Source organism: Microdochium trichocladiopsis (genome assembly GCF_020744255.1).
Source record: "Microdochium trichocladiopsis strain MPI-CAGE-CH-0230 chromosome Unknown B0I36scaffold_1, whole genome shotgun sequence".
Classification (NCBI taxonomy): domain Eukaryota; kingdom Fungi; phylum Ascomycota; class Sordariomycetes; order Xylariales; family Microdochiaceae; genus Microdochium; species Microdochium trichocladiopsis.
The window spans coordinates 4,369,885-4,393,229 of NW_025763544.1; the positions used below are offsets into that span (position 1 = coordinate 4,369,885).

Here is a 23,345-nt window from a genome sequence, read left to right on the forward strand (position 1 = left end):
GGTGCATAAAGAAATCCATGTCGTGTCGACCCAAAAGGATATGGGTGATTGGAGACACCCCAGTGCCTGGTTTGTCTCGCAGGCCGGAAGCCGTTTATGTCGTCGGCGCAGCTGATGTGGCTGCCGTCGCAGCGGCACGCGCTTCCAGCTCCTTCCTCTTGTTGAGTATGCTCTTGAATGCACCGAGACATTGAACAAGGCTCTCTTCCTCATGAGCACAGAGCCGATAGCTTTTCTCGTCGGTGATGATCTGCATGCAGTGTGTCTTTGTCTTGCTCACGGGATCGATGTCAACAGTGTTGACTATAACCGAGAGAGGTAGAATGAAATATGCCGTGTACTCGGATTCGTCTTTGTAGAGAATGAGGTTCCGAGGTCGCAGGACAGCCCAGCAATCCTTCCATTGCCGTACGCCGCGCTTGCCCTTGAGAAACCATAGCCAGCCTTGCCAAACGACTCTGTCGGGGTCTTGATCGCCGTTGAGCCCACTAACCTGGCTCAAGTTCCTATTCCCGAGAACAGGTCGATTGAGTGAGCCTGGATCCAGCCGGATGCCAGACGTGGAGAAAGAGCCCACTGCCAGATTCTCCGCAGAGGCGCCAAACATACGCTGTGCCTCTGCATCCGAGAAATCAGAATGTGATGCCATTTCGGTGCCAGACATGCCGCTGGGCTCTAGTGGATGGGATGCGCGGCGAGCCGAGTGTGGTGCAAGATTCGGCCTCCTCGCCTCAAGAGGTTCGGGAGAGCTTGATGCGAAGCGATCGAACTCGGGGCGCTGAGGAGGCGTGTTTTCAGACCCCCCAGCGAGCATGCTTGTTGGCGCAAAAGACTGACGTCGAACAATGGGACTCGCGAGAAACATTTCTTCTTCCTCCTCCTCAATGCGTGCGTCCTGCCGTATTAGATCGATCCATTCTTGAGCATCTGCGGCAGTCCTGGCTTCAAAGTGGTAGTTCTTTGCAGGTGAGTAGAGGCCAAATAGGTTCTGTCTTTTTTGTTTGGGATCTCGGAGCATTGTAACAGCGGAAAGATCTGTCAGATAGATCTTGTGGCGGAGCTTGCTTTCCGAATCTGACTTGTAGATGGACAACGTATTCGGTCGGAGAACAAGGTATACAGTCTTCCAGGCCTGTTCAAGATCATGACTTGGTCAGTCTATGATTGTCTTCATCACACATTCCAAGGATTCGAATGGGGCAGTAGGGACAAGGGACAGGGGACAAGCGGGCACGATCCTCACTGACTTTGGTCTTCTGTGTGCGACGCTGGACATAGCCAGCCTTGATTACTCGGTCAAATTCGAAGCTGCCGTTTTGATTGACTGGGCTTGTGATTGGAACCGCGAGCTGTGCTTGCGAGGGCGGCGGCATGTTTTGGATGGAGGCTGAGGCAAGGGGAATATCGATCTTGGCCCCTCGGATGGGCAACGCCGAGCCCGGTGCCACAGTCACTGGGCGAACAGAGGTTTCAGCCATGATTCTGTCGGGCTCTGACGACTTCAAAGGGCCAGTAATGAGCAAGGGGAACGTGTGCTGCTCGGCTGGCTGCTGTTGTAGTAACATGTGATAGCTGGAGGCTGCCGAGGTGCGGCGAACCAGGCGACGGTGATCATTCGTAGAAGAAAACGCCTGAGAGCATCAGAATTTTGACAGGAGCACAATGAGCTGGAGCGTGATATAGCGATGCCGTTGGGACAGCCACAGACGACCCCTGGAATGCAGAATGTTGCGGGGTCTTTTGGCGCAAGGCGAGAATCTTGCGACCAATGAAGTGGCGGGATCGGTGAACGACGGCGCTGTATTTGAGTCAGAAATCGTGCTTGTTGAGACTGGAGTCGAGAGTAGCGGGCAAGTCGGGCAGTGAAGCAGGCAAAGTTGGTCGGGCGCGGAGCGACCGCGAAAGAGGACGTGTCGCGAGAATAAAGAGGGTGGTCGGCGTTGTCGCAAGCGTGGACAGACCCCTGACAGGAACGCTTTGATCGACTCGGCGACAGGTCGGCAGCGAGCCGTTGTAGGTCCAGGGGCCCCCGGCTCGACGCTGGGGTGGGGAGGCTGGCAGCAGGCGGTGGACCAGGTCGCAAGTGGAGGAGAGACGCCGGCGGAGCAAGAGGTCGAGAGGCCGTGTCGCTGGCAAAGGGCTGTGGTTGTATCGTGACGACAACGAGGGGGGAAGAGGCAGAGCGGGGATGCTGTTGTGGTGTGGTGTGTCGGGGTCGATGGTGGAGGGCTTCGAAAGGGAAGAAGCCAGTTTTGGGTTGATTGACCCAGCGGTTCCGGGGACGGGCAGCTCGCAGGCTTGGATGACGACAAACCTTAAAGGGCGCCGACAAGACAAGGCACAGAGTTTATGCCCGCCTCGAGCAGGGAGCCAGCCGCTCGGTCGCTTGTTCTGGCGGGTCCCTGGCGAGGGTTTGGCGCGGGTGCCAGAAATGCCAGCCTGCAGCAGCAGCCCATTTCCAGGCCGCCTACCAACCAAGCTGAGGCTGTCGACAACGTTACGCGCCGTGGAGCTACATATACGGAGTATGGTACTGACCATGACGAGACTCGCGTCTTTTGACACCGGTTGATACCATTCGGGCGCCGCGGCCTCGCTGCACAGCCCCCGGGGCCGCGTTTCAGTCCCAGATGCCGCAGCTGGCTGTCAAGCTTTGTCTCATGCGAGGCCGCGCCTCCGCCAGTCGAACACATACCATAGTACACGTGCTGGTGCACTGCACTCTGACAAAAGCTTGGTTGGCCCTGGCTGTCCACAAGTGGGACGAGACGAGACAGACAGATACAGTCCGCTACACGGTACCGCCGCACAGTGCTGGCGCCTTCGCTGCCCAGGCCAGGCACGCTCCCACGTCACACACCACCTGGCCAGCATCATGCTCCCAAGGTCCCAACGTCAGCTGCTGCTGTCACTGCCACACCCGCACAAGACCTGCCAGGTCCCGTGCCGCATGCCCAGCTGCCCTGCCTGCCTGCCTGCCTGTCTGCCTGCCCAAAGGGCCTGGTGATCCGGCGTGCCGATCGTCCACTGCGCGTCAGCTCCGGCTGCCATCGGACTCTTCCTCCGCTCCACCTTCTCCGCACGACGCCCGACCTACTTCAAAGCTTCCGCCTCGCCGGCTCCGCTCTCTCGATCCCTCAACCTCCTCCACCAGCTGCAACCCTGCCCAGCCTGCCCGTGACTTTAGATGACCTCGCCATTGCCCAGCCACCCCGTCTCTGCGGACCGCCTTGGCGCGTCTCCAAGCCGAGCATCTCTCGGGGCCGCGGCGCACGCCTCTGACGACCACGATGATACCATCGTCGGCAGCACCGAGCACTCGCCGTTGCTCTCGCCTGCGGGTGCCGAGCACGACTTCCACATCCATGACCACTCTGCGGGCGGCCACATCCCGTTTCAGGACCAGTCCCAGACAACCAAGAGTGTCTGGTACCTTGTAGCCCTCACCATCAGCATTGGTGGGCTCCAGGTCGCCTGGGCCTGCGAGCTGTCCAATGGCTCGCCCTATCTCCTCTCTCTCGGCATCAGCAAGTCTCTGATGGCTCTTGTTTGGATCGCCGGGCCTCTGACTGGAACCTTTGTCCAGCCCTATGTCGGCATGCTGAGCGACAACTGCCGTATCTCTTGGGGTCGCCGCAAGCCTTTCATGCTTGGTGGTGCTGCTGCCACAACATTCTGTTTGCTCTTCCTCCCCTGGACCAAGGAGATAGTGGGCGGTGTGCTTGGTCTTCTGGGTGCCGATGCGTCCTCTGACGGCGTCAAGGTTGTGATCATGGTTGTTGCCGTCGTCATGATCTATGTCTTGGACATTGCCGTCAACACAGGTGTGCTTCTAATCTCTGCGACCCACCCTTTCGAATTGTGGTTGCAACTAACACCTGCTCTAGTTCAAGCATCGATACGGGCATTCATCTGCGACTGTGCACCGTCTCATCAGCAGGGCAAGTCTCTATGCAGGACAAACTATGCTGTGTTGCAGCGCTGACCAGCATTTAGAAGCCGCAAATTCGATGGCAAGCCGTCTTGTCGGTATCGGCAACATCATTGGTTATCTCGCAGGATATATCAAGCTTACTGACTACCTCGGATTTCTCGGGCACACTCAATTTCAAATCTTATCGGCTATCGCTTCAGTCTGTCTTTGCTCGACGGTCATATTCAGTGTCATTGTCATCCCGGAGAGAGATCCGCGCCTCGATGGGCCAAAAATGGCCAACCAATCTGGCATCATCGATTTCTTCCGCAGCATATTCGCTGCTATCAAGCGACTGCCACCACAAATCACAAAAGTTTGTGTTGTCCAGTTCTGCGGCTGGATCGGATTCTTCCCCATGCTGTTCTATACATCGGCCTACATTGGCGACGTCTATGTACAGCCATATCTTGAGGAAAACCCTAACATGACCCCCAGCGAATTGGATGAGCTATACGAAAAAGCAACGCGTGTCGGCACTTTTGCACTCCTCATCTTCGCCATTACAAGCTTGCTTACCAATTTGCTGCTTCCTTTCTTCATCGACCCTACCTACGATAACAATCCAACCCTCGGTAAATCCACACCCCAATCGCCAGTGCTAACGACCAATGACGAAGGGCTGCAGAAGTGGCTTGCTCCCCTCGTCATTCCTGGCTTTACCCTTCGCCGCGCGTGGATGTATTCAAACATCCTGTTCGCCATCGCTATGACTTGTACATTGTTTGCGCGCTCAGTCGGCATGGCGACTGTACTCATCGGCCTGGTCGGCATCACGTGGGCTCTTACGCTCTGGGCGCCATGGGCCATCATTAGCGCAGAAATCAGCCGACGTGAAGTCATCGCAAGGGCACGAAAGCAGCGTCTCTCGGCTCTGTCGCAACGTACCATCGCCGGGCCCTCCAGCTCCACGGAGAGCATTTCGGACGACGATGAAAGAGAGCAGGCCGAACCCGAACCAGATAAAGCTGGTGTGATCTTAGGTATTCACAACATGGCCATCGCAGCGCCGCAATTCATCTCGACGTTTGGATCTAGTATTATTTTCCGCTTTGCGCAAAAGCCACGAGGCGTACCTGGTGACCACAGCATCTCTATCGTTTTCGCCCTCGGCGGTTTCTTCGTGCTGGCTGCGGCATGGTTCATCCACAAGATACAAGAGAGCTCGCCCCTCCCAGCGGATGTCATCTCCGTCGCGGAAGAGGGACATCTGACACAGCAGTCAGGCAACAACGGTGGGTTGTCGGACAAGAGCAGGGACGGGCCTCGCGGCAGCATGGATAGAGCATCGCTGGCTAGAAGCTCCAGCTTCTCTGGGGTGGAATACTAAAAGCCGAGATGGTATTAGAAGGAGGTTGGCATGGCTGAACAGCCTTTTGTGGCAGCCTCAAGATACCCTGAGCTGATTGCTCTGGCTTGTTCAGCAAGCCATCAAGTTCAGTGACCTTGCTGAGAATTTGATTGGCAGTACAACGCGAAGTCCACGTTCCGCGATTGTGGTGAACCGAGCAATGACACGTTCACTATGGTCGATGTCGATAGTGAGAGTCGAATAGCACGCCTGGTAGTAGCTGCCACGCTTCAAGGTGCGGTTCATTCCGTTCTGACTACAAATGCTTGGTCTGGGTTCAGGACTTCAAGACATAGCCTACATGAGTTGAGAGTGAACAATAATTATCATTAACATTATCTACATGACGAACAATGTGATACCCAGCGGATCACGCACCAGTTGTTTGCGCATGAGGACCCAGCGATAATGGGCGGTAGAACTCATACCATGTCAGATCCCTCCCTATGCTCCGACGGTTTCGTTGCCTCAGTAATTGACGAACTCCTGCACAATCTCCACGGCCTGGCATGTCGGGTTGTTCGGGGGCAGCGTCGTTGCGAAGCCGACAGACTGGTAGTAGTATCCCGAAAAGTACTGCCAGCACACGAACCAGCTCTTATAGTCGTAACTCCCCGTCGTAGGCTGGACGCCGGGCTGGAATGTTGAGGAGTCGACGTAGGCGTAGGTAAAGAGCTTGTTGCCGTCATCCTTGTCGAAGCCGACCAAGGTGCCGTCTTGAAACCCAAAGAGCGGTGCGGCAACGTTGCTATTCGGCGAGTACTGGAACGTCATGGGCTGCTCGGCGAACGGGGTCGTGGGGTTGATCTGCACGGGGAGGCGCCAGAAGAGAATGCCTGCGGGGGAGCCGTTGTCGAGCTGTGGCGAGCCTGTCGTGTTGAAGTAGTACTCGTACGAGGCCGCTTTATCCGCGGTGGGCTTGCCGCCAGGGCTATAGCAGAGACCCTCGATGGCGGCTCCGGCGTGGCAAGCGGAGACATAGCCTAAAAACACGTGTAATTAGTCACCTGCTGAAGCCAACACGGCGGTGACGGCCAAGATGGAGATTAACACGTACCATCTAGATCACTTCCACTGCCCTTGATGTGCAGATAGAAAGGACCTGACTGATCGGCATCCTGCTGGGCAACAACGACACCGCTGAAGGCAAAGGCCAGGGCAGCGAGGCCAGTGGCGATTCTCATCATGTTGTGTAGTGTAGGAATCTGTCGGGAAGGGGATGGATTTGGGCAGATGTCTTGGCTGGGAATATGTGGTTGTAAAAGTGTGGTTGGAATTACTGTGGTGATTGATGCCCAGACGGCCAAGAAGACGAGTCTGCAGCCGATATTTTATATACAGCCGGGCCAGGAGTTGCGCCTCCGCGGGCCTAATTCAACATGGATGCTCAAGTGGACGATGAGCGTTGGCAGACTACGCTAGGCCGTGTCACGTCACTGACACCGGACCCATTGTGGACAGACACGGGAGTGGCGCTGCTAGTGGCGCCTGCGGGGACGCCTTAGCGCCGCTGGGGGCGGGCGGGGGACCTGCTTTGGACGCTCGCTCAAGCCCTAGACCAGCCAGGTCTCATGGTCAAACTCCAGTAATCTGCCTCCCAGACAGCGATTCTTTGGTTCACTTTGCCATGTCAACCCCAAGCATCTCCAACACGACCTCGTATTCTGCAGCCTCCAGTGCCCCGAGTCGCCCTGCAAGTACATGCGGCCTCGCCCCTCGTGTTGTTACCAGCCTCTGCAGCGCCGACCCCAGCATCGTTTGCGCCAGTCCAACGGCAGCACCCGCCGCTATGCCCCCCAATGACGCACGCCTCGACCAGTGAGGTGCTTTATTTCGAAAGGTCGCGGGTGCGTCAGGTGAGACCTTCTCGTATCGTGGGATCTTACATCGTCCATCGGTCTGTCCTGGGTGACTGGCTGACACTTGGAGTTGTGTACAGTCTTGTCTGTGATAATGGCGCTTGGCCGTGCTAGCCGGCTGATCCAAATCTTAGTGTGATGATCCTTGACTGTTCCACCGTCGTGCCGCCGAGGCCAAGTTCCAGCGGTGCAATGCAAGGCCAAAATTCACAGTCGCAGCCCGCCAGTCTAGATGTCAACTGGTATTCATGGCGGCCGGGCGCCTACTTGCGACTTGCACCTTGGAGAAACCCTTATCGTCATATTCGCAATTGTTCCGGGCCCAAGAGGGCTACTTCCCTACTGGTCGGGAGAAGTGCAGCCGGAATCGCCTGCAAAGCTTTCGGCAGACCCGGCCAATGCTACACAACAACTGACGTGCGATTCGTCCGCCCGGACATCTATGTGCTTACGAGCTTCAACCACGAATGTAACGTTCTTCGACCCAGCACCTGTCTCACCGCTCGAGAAGGCCGATCCAGCACCAATCGACACCGCACCAATCGACACCGCGCCTTTGCGTTGTTGAACTTGAGAATGCCGTGGTGGTGCCGTCCAAGGGATAGGTTCGTCACCATTGACCATTTATCTGGTCCTTCAGATCGGGGAAGTGTCCGTGTCGATGCATCATCAATACATGCTCTCTGGGCGACACTTTGCCGAACCTCTCATGGCGCCGCATTTTCGAGGCTACCGGTGTACCCTTAACCCCTGGCAGCACAATTCGGACATATGATTCCGCATGGGATGTCAGAGAGTTGCAGCATGACACAAGCTAGTGTGGTTACCCAAAAACACCTGGGACCATAGGGCAAATCATTTCACGACTCAATCCATTCAATATTGGCAACCTGTTTACCTAGGCACGGTTACAAGTACCCCTCAGCATCTTTGGAGCTTTCAATCACGCTCTCGGGCGGCTCATAACCTTGCGCGGCAATGCTACCTGGCACGCTCTCAGGCGTGTAGTACTCGTCGCCAGGGAACTTAGTATGGCCCTGACCCGTCTTGCTTGCCATGTTGATGTTGCTGAACTCCTTTCCTTGCTGCATCACGTCGGTCTGGGCCTGGGCAGCGGAGCCCTCCAGACCACTTGAACCAGTGTTGCGATTACCGCGGCGATCTGCCGGGTCCAGCTCGTCGTTGCCGCCAAAATCGCGCTCCTGCCGGGCCAGCTTGTCCTCGGGTCCGCCGCGGCCTTCGAAGTGCTCGCCGCGAGTTTCTCTGGTAAATGAATGCGTGTCAATACTTTCTGGAATGTTCGGCGAACATGGAGGATCTGCGGTGTAATATAGAAACCCTCCAAGACTGCTACTTATGCATACCTGCCGCGAACATCGACGTCACCACCTTCCTCGACAGGAATCTTGCGATTGTAGCCAGCATTGGTCTTCAGATCATCGCCATATTCAACCTTGGCACCGGGAAACTTGCGCTCGACGCTCGTGTCGACACCCGCGTCGTCGTTTGATGACTGCTTGCCCGCTCCAGTCTTGGCTTGGTAGGTGTTGAGGTCACGCTCGGCTTGCTCCGCAATGTTTCGAAACTCCTCAGATGTTGGGGCCATTGTGGGCAGAGCTCTCTGCTGGTTCTGTGTGTTCTTTGCGCTCGGCTTTTGGAACACTGGATATAGAATGGAAAGACTTATGTGTCTAAATCAAGACAGTCGTAACTCGTAGCTCAGTGTATGTCGTTGTTGGTGCAGATAGAGGTTCGTAACTGGAAACAAACAGAGCAAACGATCATTCAGCGATAGCGGTCTTCAGGCATATAAATACCAGCCAACGTTGGTTTGGGTAGTCATTCAACCTTGCAAGTGGTAAGAAGCTGCAAATGCGCCTTGACGTCAAATAGCATAATCGTGATCTCATCCGCGGCGATGAAATCATCACCTCCAGTTTTGTTATCTGATAGCCTCGTTGCAGCAGTGCTCCACTAGCTGGAGCTGCATGACCAGTAAATGTCTCCAAGCGGAACAATTATCGAATGATGGCCAATTATCACTGCTAGGAATTGGCTGTAATGGAGACTTGGTGTATTGCAGGCTTGAAAAACAACTTTCAATCCCTCTGCTTGGAAGGAGTGGAAGCCAGGGCCGAGCCGCAACATGGCTGTCAGGCATCATGCATTTATCCTAACCTCTGGCGCTCTCCATGCTTTACGCGGCGAAGAGAACAGAGCTCGAGCGTGATACAGAGAGACTGTAGCCATGAGCGATCTTGGATGAGCTTGGTCGACGACTAATCCTGCTGGCGCTTGACGGCCTTCTTCTTCCCCCGCCACTCTAGCACAAAAGAGTCGCCTGGCTGCTGAGAATTTCAGACATCTACAGACAGGGTGCTTGCATATGCATAGGCGATGATCCGACTGATATCAACACGGAAAAAGGAATATTCCGCCAACACGGCCATGTTTGCCCCGAGGCGCCAAGGAGAATTGAGACCGGCTCGAACACCCTGAGCTCCTGTGGCGTTCAGTCCTCTGTAAGCCTCAGGATGCCACATCGGGCGATCTGAAAAGTGGAAGCGACAGTGCGCTGCGTTGACGAATGACTTTGGACCGGAAATTCCTCCTTACTCATGGTCGATTTGAGCAGTCGGCATCGTCTGCTTTCAGCTGGGCCTTTCAGACCGCCCTAGTATTGGATCACAGCGGCCAGACAACTGGGCGCGTCGTTGCGGAGGCAATGGTCCGAGACAGTACGCTGTCCAATACGCAGGTGGGGCCGGCAGCGGTAAGCCGTGAGCACAACTGGCGCGAGCCTCCACTGCCAGAACGTCACACCCACGCAGCGGTGGTTGACGGTGACCTCTACCTTGAGGCACAGGGCCCCGAACGACGTGTAAGTCCCTCATGATCGACCTCGGCTTTCGGCGAGGCCCCTCGACGGTCGAGCCGCCTGTCACCCAGCGATGCTATCGACCGCCATGCGTCATTGGCCCCGGAGTTAGCACTTTCTGAACCAGAAGGCGTGGGACTCGTGACCGCTCTAAGGCTCGACCATAAGCGCGATCTCCTGCTGAAAATTTAAGAGGACTTGGCTCTGTGTAGTCCAAGACGCCTCTGAGGCTGCCACGGTGCCCCGACATGGTAAATATTAGCGTTCCCATACGTCTGGGAGCTCTGCAGCATATGTCTTTCGGAAGAGCTCATGCAGCGGGTGTGCTCCGCCCCGCTTCCCGGGTGAGACTATTGTCAAAGTCCGCTCGGGCGTGCTGCTCATGCCTGCTCTCAGCACATGGCCTGTATTGTTGTCACCGGCCGCCACGGAATATGAGCCGCTATTCCCAGGCTGAACTGCAATATTGTCGGGCTGTGGATGCCATGGCTGCTGCACGAGCTTGGAGGTGTCGACAGGGATGTGCCCTGACCACGGCGCAAGGGTTGGCATTTGAGGTTGCTGCAATCAAGCGCGTCAATGTCTCAACATTCACGGTCATGCACGAGGGGAGGAAGAGCATTGTCTTCTCCGCTTATACCAAATCAGGTCAGTCCAGGAACGGCCGACGAGAATCGCGTGGTTATGTCTGAGTGTGGTAACACTCCAGTTGCCACAACACGTGATGCTTGCTCGCCCACCGCGCTGGTAGCAGCTTCTCACCTAGACAATGTCTTGGTCGACTGTGCAGTGCCAGGAGAGACTGGCCCGTTCGTCTTCTGAAGACTGGGGTCAGAACTGAGGCCGAGAAGGTCGGCGGCGGCGGCTGATGACGGCGCCTGGCATCGGGGATTTGATGCGCCTGGGCGGAGCAGGAAGAACCGGGTCCTCGGTTCCAGGAGAGCGTGCGCGGGACGATGCTGACAGTGACGAGTGGTCGCGGTTGGGTTCTTCGAGATTGCCACGCCGGAGCAAATGCTTGAATAGGCGACGTATGGGTGGTGCCTGGGCCTTCTCGAAATGACCCCTCGGGCGGGCCACTGGCGCGCTCGAGTCGCGATGCGCCGCCATCCAAGTACCGGCAGCATCGGCTGGTCTTGCCCTCTGGGCACCAAACCCTGGCATGTCTGTCGGCGCCGTCCTTTGCGAAGAGCCTCTGTCAGGTCCACCTGAATGTCCAGTGGATTCCAGGCTGGCTCAATGGACGATCGCCCGGATATCACCACTGCATTCTGTGCCGGTGCTACCCAACATCCCGGATGGAAGGCTTTCAGAAGCAACGCGCCGGCGGCCCCAACATCAGCGCCAACGCCACGGCGGCCAGAGAGACTATTAGACGCAGTGGCTTCGACGTAGTTCACGCAGGTGTGCAGTATGCACTGATCAACTGTCCAGGCAGGGCATGCAGGCACCAAGCAGGGTGTCAGGCAGGGCTCTAGAGGGAGGTGCCCTTGGTGCGCTCAGGAAGCTCACCTGGGCAGTTGCGCTGGCCAATCGTTCCTGCAGCGCACCGTGGCTTCATGCCCGACCTGCTTTATACACCCTGGCTGTGATGGATCCTCGCCTGCTCGACCTGCCTGGGGTGCCCCGGATCCCAACCATCGAGTCTCCCACAGTCCCAGACATGGGAGCCTTCCCACCTCCACCACCGTCTCCCTTCCGCGCACCGCACTCCAGCCGCATGGTCCAGCGCCAGCCAGCCCGGCCAGCGCCGCCAGGAGCCGCCCAGGGTTCGCAGATGCTCAGCCGGAGCAAACATGGGAGCTTCATGTTTTACGCTCGCCGCCCGCCGCTGCGCATGCCTCTCTCGAGACATCTTCTCCGCCCCTCTGTCTCTCGCTGCCACGTTGTTGTGCCCGCGCCGCGAGCCCTCACGGCTGCTTTCCTCAAGGGAGGGCCTGCCACCGCCCATTGCCCTTCCCGGGCTCCGCTGTCTCAGCCCGTCGTTGCTTTTTCGGCCTGCAGCTCACGGGCCTGCTCCTTAGCACTTTCAACTTATCTCTGGCTTGTCGACTCCTCGGTCTGACGACCACCCATTAAGATTATGCAACAAGGTTCATCGCTACCCATATAACCACCCTCTGTCCGGCTCCTCTCGACCCAGCGACCCTTGAACAGCCTTGCCCGTAGCCTTCTGGGACCCTGGAAGCCTCGGCCGCATGCAACTCATTACCACCTGTGAGACGGGGTACTCCATCCTTCGCTTGGCCACAGACCGCGCATCCTGACAAAAGTCGCCCTGTGAAAACGTTTGGTCAGCAAGCAAAAACGAGATCGATACTCGACGACACAAGATTGCCAGCGGCCGCAACTCACGCTCGCGCGAAAGGCCATGAGCAGACGTCATGCCACAGGCGCACAATACGTGGAGCGCGGAGGCTGGCATCCCGCCGCCGTATGCGCAACCTCAATATCATGACCAGAACCCGCAATCTTTCCATGAGGCGTATCCTTCGTCATCTCCCATCCCCTCAGGCACACCGCCCTCGTCGTATATACGTGAACGAGAACGCGTGCAAAGGACAGACAGTACTGTTGCACCATTGCCACACATCGGCCATGGTCTTCCGCCCGTCTATGCTCACTCAGGTGCAACAGTTGCCCCTTCGGCAACGAGGAGTCCAATACTTCACCCGCAGCCCACACACGGAGGGTTTGAGGCAGTTCATCCACGATCATCTTCTACACAGCAGGATGCAAAGCTTGCAGGAGAGCAGCCTCGCGGTTATGAGTCCGCAGCATCAGATTCTCATAGCCAAAGTCGTCCGAGCATTCTGGATCAGTCGCCAATCGCGCACTCTAGTGGCTATCATTATCCGTCCGCGGTTGAGAGACGTCTGTCTACGGGGAACTTTACAAGTTCGATGCAGCCGCCGAATTGGTCGCCTGGGGGCATGGCGCCACCTCTCCGCACCGCGCCATCCCACGACGCTGTTGCTACGACGTCCACGCGACACCCGCTAGGAGACCAACCCCGAGACATGGCTCCGGGAGGCTCAATGGCTCGAGGTGGCCGAACTCTGGCCATGGTGGCCAAGTACAGGATTTGTGTTCGGCAGCATCCTGTAGCAGCCCGATCGTGTGGTTTCGGTGAAAGAGACCGCCGAGTGATCGATCCACCACCGATAATACAGGTATTGATAGACGACCCCCAGATTCCAGATCCAGAACGCCAGCGTATCTTGAGATATCCCTGGGGTGTTATGCACTGCACGATATGGTCCGAGGATGGCCAACGCGACTGCTCAGGGATGCAGGACGATTTCCGCACAAACAAGAGATTGATGGGCACGCCAGTCTCGTCACCATTCGTAGGCTTCGATGACAAAGGAGAAGAGGGTTGCTTCTACTGCTTCCCCGATTTGTCAGTGCGCACACCAGGGGCGTTCCGGCTGCACTTCTCACTTGCCATTCTTGATCCATCGATGCAGAAGAATGTGCCCGTGGTTGCTGGGGTCATGAGCGATGTATTCAGAGTGTACAATGCCAAAGACTTCCCAGGGATGCAGGCCAGCACAGCGCTCACAAAGACCCTGAAGAAGCAGGGCTGCTTGATTTCCATCAAAAAGGGCAAGGAGCACACTGGCGCCCCGCGGTTATTGGACAGTGGCGATGAAGACGAGGATGAGGACGGCGGCGGCGGACCGTTCGCCCGACCAACCAAGAAGTACCGCACATGACGGCAAACGACCATCGCCCTTGACCGTGTCGCGCTTGCCACCAGCCTTACGCCATTTACGAGTTATGACTGTATTCTTTAGTGTTGGTGATTGCGAAGTGAACGTTCGCGCTGGACCAAATTCGACTCGTCGAGGAACCTCCACAATTCATGGCTTCTAGAGTTCCGACAGTGGGAGGCTCGCGCCAGGATTGGGCAGACAGCTCGAGGCAGGAAGTAAAACAGGGACCATGTAGATAATGTCAAAAGCAGTCTGTCCTCGCTCTGTGCTTGACCAGCGACCGCGCGAAGCGTGTGGGTATCTTCTGTGGCTGGCACAATGTCAAGACGAGGATCGAGTCTAGCCGCTTGCAAAGGGGCTGCACCGAAGGTCCCTCGACTTGGCCCCAGTATGTGCGAGGCGATCAGCCATGTTGTACGCGTGGGCAGGCCTTGGAGGGCATACGGATATATGCGTACGGGCTGCAAATGGGCAGGCACTGAGCAGGGTGGCGGGTTTATTCGAATAGACCATTCGTTTCGCAGCAGCAACGGGAGGAGAGCATGTTGCGCTTGGACCCTATCGCTGTCTGATATGCGCGTATTGCGGCTCAACAACGCGTGCGATAAGGCCATGACGGGGCGCCAACAACTTGGAAAGGGAAAAGCCGGGTGGGTGTGCCCCAACATTGACAGGATTGTTTTCAAGGTGAGCGATTTGGACGCCGGTGCAGCTGAGGACTGAAGTAGCGCAACACCCAACGATCTATGAGCGGGTACTTGAGTGAGGCCGTGGTGGGGCGCTAGGTCGGGTGCCAGACCTCGTCGAGCTGTCCACAGGTGGAGCTCCCAGGGCTGGCATAGGGGTTACTCAGGTCACTCAAGGCAGAGATAGTGCCGGACAGTACCTGTGGACTTGCCAGCGCCGCCCGCCTCTCTGCAAATTGGGCCCATACTTGTCAATTGGGACCCGGCGATTTTTCTCTCTCAACCTCCCAGGACAAGCTCGCCGCAGCTCCCCTTCAACGTCGCCGCCCTCTACCGCAGAGCTGCCCACCCGTGTGGCCATCACCATTCCTTCGTCGCCGACTCGTATCGCTCCTGCAGTTGCCGCACACAATCAGGCACCGCCAGCAACGCCATCATGTTCTCGCGTGCCCTCAGAGCCCCAAGGGCTGCTGCGCCCTTCCGCGCCGCCATCGCCCGCCGCCCAGCGGCTCTGCGCACCGTCACCACCAACGCCGCCTCGTCCCACGCCGAAAAGGCCGACGTCCCCGATGCCGACGACAAGCCTTTCCAGGTGACCCTCAGCGATGAGAGCTTCGAGACCTACGAGCTCGACCCCCCTTCGTACACCATGGATGTCACCAAGAAGGAGCTCAAGCAAATGTACTACGACATGGTCGTCACCAGGTATGAGCTCCTGCAACTGCAAACACATGAGTTCGTGCCCGACTTCTGACACTTCAACTCTCACAATAGGCAAATGGAGATGGCCGCCGACAGACTGTACAAGGAGAAGAAGATCCGCGGTTTCTGCCACTTGTCCACTGGCCAAGAGGCTGTCGCTGTTGGTATTGAGCACGCTCTGACCAAGGAGGACGATATCATCACCGCCTACCGCTGCCACGGTTTTGCGCTCATGCGTGGTGGCTCTGTTCGTTCCATTATCGGCGAGCTTCTCGGTCGCCGTGAGGGTATCGCCTACGGCAAAGGCGGTTCTATGCACATGTTCACCAAGGGCTTCTATGGAGGCAACGGTATCGTCGGTGCTCAAGTGCCCGTCGGCGCCGGCCTTGCCTTTGCCCACAAGTACATGGGCCGCAAGAACACCACTGTCATTCTTTACGGTGACGGTGCTAGCAACCAGGGTCAGGTCTTTGAGGCTTTCAACATGGCCAAGCTCTGGGGTATCCCTGCCCTGTTCGGCTGCGAGAGTATGTGCTTCTGTTCCGTTAATGTCTGACATGTTCGCGTGCTATTCCCACTCTTGCTAACACTCACTGCGCTTCAGACAACAAGTACGGTATGGGTACCGCTGCTGCCCGCTCGTCCGCTCTCACCGATTACTACAAGCGTGGACAGTACATCCCTGGCCTCAAGGTCAACGGCATGGACGTCCTCGCCGTCAAGGCTGCCGTCAAGGCCGCCAAGGAGTGGGCTGTCAGCGGCAATGGTCCTCTGGTTCTCGAGTACGTCACCTACAGGTACGGCGGCCACTCCATGTCCGACCCCGGCACCACCTACCGTACCCGCGAGGAGATCCAGCGCATGCGGTCTACCAACGACCCCATTGCCGGTCTCAAGCAGAAGATTATCGACTGGGGCGTCTGCGCCGAGGACGAGCTCAAGGGCATCGACAAGGAGGCCCGCAAGCACGTCAACGAGGAGGTTGCCATCGCCGAGGCCATGGCCATCCCTGAGACCACCCCTCAAATCCTCTTCGAGGACATTTACGTCCGTGGTACTGAGCCTCAGTACATGCGCGGCCGCACGACTGACGAGGACTACTACTTCTCCAAGTGAGGAGGAGGATAGTCCCCGCAGGTCGAAGAGGCATAAAAGACTGTATGAAGTGGATGGGACAATGTGCATCTGAAAGCATGGTTGCGGGAATCAAACTGGCGTTTCACTCTTCTATGTCTGTAGTATACCGTAGACGGGTCTGGCTCAAAGGGAAAGTCCCAACAGGAAGATTTTTAATATGACACATGAACTCAAGATCGTAGCTCTCGAGGCGCTGTAAAGTGGTTGTGTCCAGCTCACCCATTCCTTGACATTTGCAATTTTCCAACGGGACCTGGGCTGGCTCTCATCTGCTGTCGCCTGTCTCATACCAGGCTCGCACCGAATAGACTGTGACGCCTAGTAGTGTTCCAAAGACGACTATGTGTGCCCTGTCATAGCTGAAAGGCTGGCAGACTGTCTGACGGAACTCGTCGAGGTCTCTGCGTCAATAAAAGTCTGATGCCGTCATGTCCAAAATGAATGCTAGCTGTTTCCCCGACGCTCGACTTCCCCATTAAATTGATCACTGCCACACGGTGGTGGCGATCTCAAGCCCGGCGGGTATGTGGACAGCATCAGAGGGAAATAAAAACGGACGTGAGCAGGCAGTGACTGAATTTTATTTATTTTCTATAGCCAACAAGACCGGCAACCCAAGCCTGTTTTTTCTCGACCCCATTCAATGCTGTTCATACATTTACACTTCATCCTTGCCGCTCGGGGCACAAACGCTCTCATCTCTTCGCAGTCCAGCTCCCGAGCCATCTCGACCCCTGAGCGACTTTTGCCACGCTCTCCAGTACAACCCGCACCCGACCCTCCGGATCCCTGAACCTGTGGCCTTCGAACTCGACGAAGAATATGTACTGGAATGGCTCGACCTGGCTAGGTCGCGAGTTGATGCTCGTCAGATTCAGCCCGCCCGTGCGGAAGCAGTCGAGCACTCCCGCGAGAGCACCTGGTGAGCGGTGCGGCACGGTAAAGGAGACGAGCGACTTTGTGGCTGGGAGGCGGGTCGTGTTGGTACCCTCGTCGTGGTGTTGAACTGGCAAGGACACTGTCGATGGCGCCGAGGGCGAATCGTCACCAGCGTCCTGCCGCTGCTCAGCGTGCTTAGTCAGGACAAAGAACCTCGTGGTGTTGTCCTCGCGATCCTCAATGTTTGCCGCGAGGACGTCAGTCCCCGTGAGCTGGGCGGCGACGGCACTGCTGATGGCGGCGCTGGTGCCCGTGGTGTCATCCCGCGCGAGCTCGGCAGCACGGCTGGTCGAGCTGCAGTCGATGGTCTCGATGCCGCGCAGATATGCGTTCAGAAAGCGCGTACATTGTCCAAACGCTTGCGGATGGCTGTAGATACGCTGGATGTGGGAGAGAGGATGAAGCGGCCTCACTCGCGGCTGCTCCGGATTTGGCTGCTCCTGGGTTGGTGTGCATTGGCCCGAAGCCGGCACAGAACTCGTCGCCATCGCCGCCGCCGCCGCCGCCTTGGGCACGGGCAGACTGTTGGCTGGCGTTTGAGCAGGGCTGGCGATATGACCTACTAGGCAATGGTGGACGTCCTGATATATCTCGCCACAGACAGATATGTCTGGATAGACATTGGACCTGTCGGCAAAGTGATCAAGGGTGAAGACGACCGAGCCGTTGGTCGAGTTCTCAAATGGGGCGACACCGTACTCTGCGTTTCCGGACTGTGTGGCGTCAAAGACATCTATCCCAGATGGTGAGCAAGACCGAGCTCCCAAGCATAGGGCCACCACGAAATTGATCGCCTCTTGCTTCACTGTGGAATCACCTTCGTGGACATACCTTGTATCGTGACGACTGGCACGAGCTCATACTGATCGGGGGGAAAGGTCTGCAGCGTCGCCTACAGAGCAAACTGACATCAGAGGTGCACAAGAGACAGCAGGCGCGCGGAGCATGATATTGCACAGGTGGGCCGAGACGTACCTGGTGACTATACGAGGCAATGGGCCCCAGAAAGCACACCACCGGCTTCTTCACCCTAGTATCTGGCTGTTCTGCAGCCATTGCTTACACTTCGGGCCCCGGCTGCCGTATGGTGGTCCAACTGACTCGGGCGTGCGAGACACAGCTGAGTTGCGCCGTGGGAATCGCAGTTGGAAAGAGATCCCCTTCGCTCAGATGATGAAGTGCCTCTCGAATTGCTGCCAGCTTCCTACCGGCCAAGCTCGAAGCAAGGTGTTCTGGCTTGTTGTGGAATGTGGCGGGCTTCAAAGCGGCGGGTTCCGTTTGGTTTCGCGGGGTTCTAAGACCTTTTCTGCACGCCGGTCCTCCCCGGCCACGGCCCACCTCCGGCGCCGGCCACGAGTATCATACACACTGAGCTCCAAGGTACAAGGCCACGTCATATGGATACTTTCCAATGCTGTCAGCAGGCGATTCGTGCACTACACATCTCTCAGTCGAGTCTGCAATGGCGATAGTAGCTCCTGCAGCGAACAGGAGCCCCATATCGTGTTCAAACTACGCTACAATTTTGGCTGACTACCTGGACGGGATATGTACCAGCAAAGACCATCGCTCCCACCCTCACTTATACTCTCTTCTGTACTCGCCTGCCTCAGCCCTATGATGGCTACTGCTTCCTACGGTCTTCAACGTGCATGGAGACCCATGGTGGTACCCTGGCGAGCATGGTGTCAGTATGTGGAAGCGGTAAAGGCAATCAACATGGCTTCGTATTGGACGCTTACCCCTTTTCCGTGTCGCAAGTCAACTCAAGCGGTCATCATAGAGCGAAGCGGGCTTGGCGCCGCGACCTGTCGTGCGGTGTGCGCAGAGTTGGCAGGGCCGGTCTTCGCGAGGCGGCGCTCGGTGAAGGTCGGCGACGCAGACTTCCCGCCCAGCGTCACGGGTTGGGCGGGGGCTTGCGCATGGTGGCGCTCCGGATCGTCATGCTCGACAGGCGCCTTATTTGACTGGCTTGCTTGAGCTGGTCCCCCGCTCGAGAGGGACTCCTCAAGCTGTCAATCATCGTAATAGTCGTCATCGTCGTCTTCGAGATCGTTTAGTTGTTCAAAGTTGACCTTGTATCGCAGGATGCCGCCGATACCACCAAAGCCCTTGACGAACTGGTTGCCCTCAGTCGAACGATCCGACACGAACTCAAGGTTCGTACCAAAGTCCTTGTAGTGCTCAGCGATCCACTCAATGAACGAGTCCTGGGAGATGAGCTCCATCTCCTGGCCAGTCTCCTTGTCCATGAACATGGCGCGGTCCCCTGACTCTTGGGCCTTGGTGAGATGCAGGAGAACCTCGTTGCCGTTGCTGTCCTTCAGTTTCCAGCGTGTAATCTCAAGATTCTCGTAAACGATCAAAGTCTCAACTGCACCGAGCTCCAGAGCCTTGAGTGTATCGTCGATACCATAGCAGATCTTGCCAGTATCCTGACTGATCTCTTCAAAGTACTTGCCGATGAGCTTCTTCTCTTGGATGAACTTGACGTTACCAAGCGTCTCAGAAGACAACTCGATGGCCTGATTGAATCCGTTCTCACCCCCATACGACACATCGACAACTTTAATAACCTTAGTGGCAAGACGGTTGTCGAACATGTCGGAAGCATTGAGGTCATTCTTGAAGTCAGCAGAACCAGCCAAGATAATACCGGCGACGTTGACCTTGTCGTTGGTGATGAAGTTCTGCACAGCTAGCTCGGCGACCTTGCGGACATAGTTGTGACGCTTTTCTTCTCTGAGACGGGCGAAACGCAGAGCAGACTGTCCACCACGACCGTGCTTCTTCGGCAGGTCGACAGAGAACTTATGCACGATGTCACGGGTGTTGCCGCTCAAGGTACCGAACAGGGCGCCGTTGCCGTCCATGACGATGAATCCGAATCTCTGGTCCGATTCGAGCAGCTCGGAAAGAGCCTCGGTGTGGAACTTGTTGTCGCAAAGGTAAAGAGAGGTATTGATTGGCTTGAACGGCTCAAAGTCAATGTTGACCTTGCGTTCCTTGCCCTCAGACGTCAAGATTTCACCACAGTAAACGACTAGCCCGTTGGGAGGGACCTTGTTGTATAGCTTGAGCCTCTGCTGGGTCGAAGTGATGGCTGACAGCACGGACTGTCTGTTGACACGGGACTTGATGTTGGACGCAGTACCCTAAGCCCGTTTAGTTAGCCTGGGGTTTTGATCGTGAGGAGGGCGGAGGCCACGTGTATGGCGGGTGACGTACGTATTCTTCAGCCAACATCTTCGCGATCCGGGAAATCTGATCCTTGGGGGCTTTACTGTCGTGTCAGCTCGCGTCTCATGGATCCCCACAGGTATGACCGATATCGAAACCTCGTGGTGGAGGGGTAGTGGGGCTTACGGATGACGAGGGAAATCATGCTGGTGCCATTTCCGCGTGCTGCCTCGAGGCGCTTCACGAGCTTCTTGACCTTCCAAATCTCAATCTAGGCAGCCAAACTTGTGATCAGTAACATAGTCTAAAAGGTTGACCTGCTGTGGCATGGAGTGAGGTAGCTGCCTGGTGCTCGTGGAGGACGGCGTGGCCCTACGAAGGTGACATGTGGGAATTTTTCGAGTCTGGTGGGGGAGTGTGCTTGATGGGAGGGGGCAACGGCGGGACATACGTTCTTCTCGGCCTCGTTGCCCTGATCTTTGTCGGCCATGATGGCGGCGTGCTCGTGGCAGAAATGGAGACGTATGCGATGGCGGGCTCGGCTGTCTGCCTGCAAACCTCAGAGGGAGTTGTGGAATGACAGCAGGATTTGTACCAGAACACGGGGTGGTGGAGGTGCAGGTGCGAATAGTGGTGCTGGTGGGAGAAAAGGTCGGACGAGTGATTGGGCCTAAGCGGGCAAAAATTCACATGGGCCAGGTCGCATCGCCAACCAGTTGCCGTTCACTACCAAAATGCGGTGGGGCAGCTGGACCTCAGAACATGCAAAATGCCAGTGGCGGCATGCACCCGGATGCTGGATCGTTCGTGCCTCTGGCTCAGTCCTTTCCATGAAGCATGCCGCCTCAAGAGCCGCTCACAGCAGCACTGGCTGCGGCCTGCTACGATTATTGCAAAGTTGCTTCTGTGGCTCAGCTAGGCATCAAACGCCTCCTGCAGGTTGCCCACACCACACTGGGCACTTGGATCGTGAAGGTCGCCTCGCGGGGGTGCAGATGACGTGTGGTGGGGCGACGCCCGATTCAAGACAGGCACTGCGTACGTAGACACTCAGAGACGCAGTGGCAACTCGGGGACATGCTCCAGACACAGGGATTCGAACTGGCTCTGGTGGTTTACTTGAACACCAATCTTCTATTGTCATCTGCCTCGGAGCGTCATGGCCGAGTCCTTCTCGGGTGTGGAAGGAACAGATTGGACACGCACGCAAACACTCCAAGGCAGTATGCGTCGGTGGCAAGTCGAGTCTGTGCTCGGTACGCTCTGTCCAGCATATCGAACGGCAAGATTCTGCCTCTCAAGAAGTCGACGGTAATATGCGACGTGTCCCAACCTCTCACTGTCGACATGCTCCATGCAAAGACTGGCGTACCAGCCACCGAGCCAAGATCAGATGCCTCTCGGTACGTACTTTGAGTACTGAAGTATTCTCGGACCGACCCGCAACGTGGACGGCTCTGGCGCTGCTCTCCATCTTTGCACAATTTGTCGCACCAGACCTTCTGTGCAACCTTGGAAGGCGGCCCTGGTGTGGCGCCCAGGTGCCTTGTCGCGTCCGCCCCGCGTTGTCGCGCATGGTCGTGGCCAACAACCTTACAGCGCACCACAGTGCCTCGACTCTTCTGCATCATCCTTCCGGTCGCCTCGCGCCAACAGGCTTTTCTTTGTGAAACATGGTGAGCGTGTCTTTGCAGAGTGGCCTTGACCTACAGCAGCACTCGCCCCTCCCAGGCAAAAGTCCTCCGCGGTTGCAGGAGGGTTGTGCTTGGCCAACCATGCCATTTGTTGCAAGTGCGCTGTCCCACAGAATCGACAATCCCACACCACGAGGCCTGGATCATTCCAAGGTTGTGCTGTTGGCAGCTTCTGAACGCAGTTACCGCCACCTCGGCCACCACCATTGAGGCGCGCTGCTGGCTGCCCAGCCGAGAACCCATGGACGATGACGACAAAGCTCACCATGCGATGAAGCTCAGCGGAGTTTGACCTCGCAGCTACGCACAGCCATTATCATCTTATCTTTTCTCGACGAAGCCCAATCGCGCCGGCGCCGCTGCGGTCACCTCAGCAATAGCCATGAACGACTTACTTGTGCGGAGAGATTATGGCTGGATTGACTGAGCTGAGTGGATCCAGTGCGTGCAGCGGTGTGGAATGGTCATCTGTCGCATCGTCTACTTCACACAATCACTTCGTTCTGCCACTTGCCGATGAGACAAGCGTCAGCATCTCTTGCCATGCTTCTAGAGCCTATAGCTAACGCGCATGGACACAGAGACCGTGAATGGAAGCTGGGCCCCCCGGAACCCTCTCCGCCCTGCAGAAGGCAACGGCCTTTTCTTTCTTCCGATGGCCAGAGCACATATGCCTCTTGTGTCCGTCGTGCTGCTTGCGAAACAGATAGAGCAAGCGCAGCACAGTTTCAGCAGTTTTGTGGCCATGCTGAAGTCCTCGCAGCCCAGCGCTGACCGCGGACTCTTGCTGTGTCGTTTAAGAAACTCCCCGAGAGCCACTGTTGATGGACAGGTCAGGCATACTTGTGGTGGTGGCCTAATACGCTCCCTAAGGTCTGTCGTCTAGGGCCTCTCACGAAACCCATGTCAGGAATTACTGTCCGTGAAGGCTCGGAACTTGTTGTATGCAAGCAAAGGTTGTGGAAAGCTAGGGGGGCTTCTTCTTGCGAGCATGGACTAGCCAAAGTGACCATGGTGCTTCAAACCAGCCTCTTAAGATAGACGTGCATTGCCGCTGCCCTGGTTGTCTGGAGCGAGTGGGCAATTTGAGGTAGGCGGAGACCTAGTGCGTGCCAACCTTTGTCGTTGACGTTGCTCTGTCCACCGCGCCCCCAATCCACTTCCATTAAGCCACACAACTTCCAGCGCCCCATACCATAGGAAACTACGCGTCTTGGTGTGCACGTT

At 56.7% G+C, this 23,345-nt stretch overlaps 10 protein-coding genes across 10 annotated transcripts; 5 read left to right on the forward strand and 5 right to left on the reverse strand.

Annotated features, from left to right (window-relative positions):
• Nucleotides 1–94: 94 nt before the first annotated feature.
• B0I36DRAFT_358212 (PH domain-containing protein) lies at nt 95–1,478 on the reverse strand (the record flags this gene model as incomplete). Its single annotated transcript, XM_046157928.1, has 2 exons — nt 95–1,132; nt 1,248–1,478. The coding sequence occupies 2 exons, from the start codon at nt 1,476–1,478 to the stop codon at nt 95–97; spliced, it is 1,269 nt and encodes a 422-aa protein (XP_046019053.1).
• A 1,238-nt stretch (nt 1,479–2,716) lies between these two features.
• B0I36DRAFT_281669 (uncharacterized protein) lies at nt 2,717–5,303 on the forward strand (the record flags this gene model as incomplete). The annotated part of the gene is made up of 3 exons (XM_046151494.1): nt 2,717–3,824; nt 3,888–3,945; nt 3,980–5,303. Exons 1-3 carry the CDS (start codon nt 3,188–3,190, stop codon nt 5,301–5,303), a joined length of 2,019 nt encoding a protein of 672 aa, XP_046019054.1. The 5' UTR covers nt 2,717–3,187.
• A 322-nt stretch (nt 5,304–5,625) lies between these two features.
• B0I36DRAFT_311921 (uncharacterized protein) lies at nt 5,626–6,703 on the reverse strand. The gene is made up of 2 exons (XM_046152434.1): nt 6,382–6,703; nt 5,626–6,307 (listed from the first exon to the last, which is right to left on the reverse strand). The coding sequence occupies exons 1-2, from the start codon at nt 6,509–6,511 to the stop codon at nt 5,793–5,795; spliced, it is 645 nt and encodes a 214-aa protein (XP_046019055.1). The 5' UTR covers nt 6,512–6,703; the 3' UTR covers nt 5,626–5,792.
• Nucleotides 6,704–7,234: 531 nt separating this feature from the next.
• B0I36DRAFT_18035 (uncharacterized protein) lies at nt 7,235–8,085 on the forward strand. The gene has a single exon (XM_046148756.1). The coding sequence runs from the start codon at nt 7,322–7,324 to the stop codon at nt 7,928–7,930; it is 609 nt and encodes a 202-aa protein (XP_046019056.1). The 5' UTR covers nt 7,235–7,321; the 3' UTR covers nt 7,931–8,085.
• Nucleotides 8,086–8,091: 6 nt separating this feature from the next.
• Nucleotides 8,092–8,789, reverse strand: B0I36DRAFT_344649 (uncharacterized protein; the record flags this gene model as incomplete). The annotated part of the gene is made up of 2 exons (XM_046156286.1): nt 8,092–8,446; nt 8,548–8,789. The coding sequence occupies 2 exons, from the start codon at nt 8,787–8,789 to the stop codon at nt 8,092–8,094; spliced, it is 597 nt and encodes a 198-aa protein (XP_046019057.1).
• A 4,361-nt stretch (nt 8,790–13,150) lies between these two features.
• B0I36DRAFT_210151 (velvet factor) lies at nt 13,151–13,669 on the forward strand (the record flags this gene model as incomplete). The annotated part of the gene is made up of 1 exon (XM_046148895.1): nt 13,151–13,669. A coding segment is annotated over one exon (519 nt), but the record flags the coding sequence as incomplete, so codon positions are not given.
• Nucleotides 13,670–14,648: 979 nt separating this feature from the next.
• B0I36DRAFT_281674 (dehydrogenase E1 component-domain-containing protein) lies at nt 14,649–16,568 on the forward strand. The gene is made up of 3 exons (XM_046151495.1): nt 14,649–15,171; nt 15,241–15,707; nt 15,773–16,568. Exons 1-3 carry the CDS (start codon nt 14,903–14,905, stop codon nt 16,282–16,284), a joined length of 1,248 nt encoding a protein of 415 aa, XP_046019059.1. The 5' UTR covers nt 14,649–14,902; the 3' UTR covers nt 16,285–16,568.
• Nucleotides 16,569–17,000: 432 nt separating this feature from the next.
• Nucleotides 17,001–18,300, reverse strand: B0I36DRAFT_358218 (PDT domain-containing protein; the record flags this gene model as incomplete). Its single annotated transcript, XM_046157929.1, has 3 exons — nt 17,001–17,977; nt 18,076–18,136; nt 18,220–18,300. 3 exons carry the CDS (start codon nt 18,298–18,300, stop codon nt 17,001–17,003), a joined length of 1,119 nt encoding a protein of 372 aa, XP_046019060.1.
• A 959-nt stretch (nt 18,301–19,259) lies between these two features.
• Nucleotides 19,260–20,914, reverse strand: B0I36DRAFT_235171 (eukaryotic peptide chain release factor subunit 1; the record flags this gene model as incomplete). The annotated part of the gene is made up of 4 exons (XM_046149377.1): nt 19,260–20,399; nt 20,473–20,522; nt 20,611–20,695; nt 20,876–20,914. 4 exons carry the CDS (start codon nt 20,912–20,914, stop codon nt 19,260–19,262), a joined length of 1,314 nt encoding a protein of 437 aa, XP_046019061.1.
• Nucleotides 20,915–21,399: 485 nt separating this feature from the next.
• Nucleotides 21,400–23,015, forward strand: B0I36DRAFT_18155 (uncharacterized protein). Its single transcript, XM_046148758.1, has 2 exons — nt 21,400–21,827; nt 22,700–23,015. Exons 1-2 carry the CDS (start codon nt 21,502–21,504, stop codon nt 22,890–22,892), a joined length of 519 nt encoding a protein of 172 aa, XP_046019062.1. The 5' UTR covers nt 21,400–21,501; the 3' UTR covers nt 22,893–23,015.
• The last annotated feature ends 330 nt before the right edge of the window (nt 23,016–23,345 follow it).

Bases quoted from the DNA above. Each gene is read 5' to 3' on its own strand.
- B0I36DRAFT_311921 (XM_046152434.1), bottom strand. From the start codon at position 6,511: ATGATGAGAATCGCCACTGGCCTCGCTGCCCTGGCCTTTGCCTTCAGC. The intron at 6,308-6,381 runs GTACGTGTTAAT...ACGTGTTTTTAG, and splicing joins CAGTGGAAGTGATCTAGATG to GCTATGTCTCCGCTTGCCAC.
- B0I36DRAFT_18035 (XM_046148756.1), top strand. From the start codon at position 7,322: ATGATCCTTGACTGTTCCACCGTCGTGCCGCCGAGGCCAAGTTCCAGC.
- B0I36DRAFT_281674 (XM_046151495.1), top strand. From the start codon at position 14,903: ATGTTCTCGCGTGCCCTCAGAGCCCCAAGGGCTGCTGCGCCCTTCCGC. The intron at 15,172-15,240 runs GTATGAGCTCCT...CTCTCACAATAG, and splicing joins TACGACATGGTCGTCACCAG to GCAAATGGAGATGGCCGCCG. The intron at 15,708-15,772 runs GTTCCGTTAATG...ACTGCGCTTCAG, and splicing joins CTGCGAGAGTATGTGCTTCT to ACAACAAGTACGGTATGGGT.
- B0I36DRAFT_18155 (XM_046148758.1), top strand. From the start codon at position 21,502: ATGCTCCAGACACAGGGATTCGAACTGGCTCTGGTGGTTTACTTGAAC. The intron at 21,828-22,699 runs GTACGTACTTTG...GCATGGACACAG, and splicing joins CCAAGATCAGATGCCTCTCG to AGACCGTGAATGGAAGCTGG.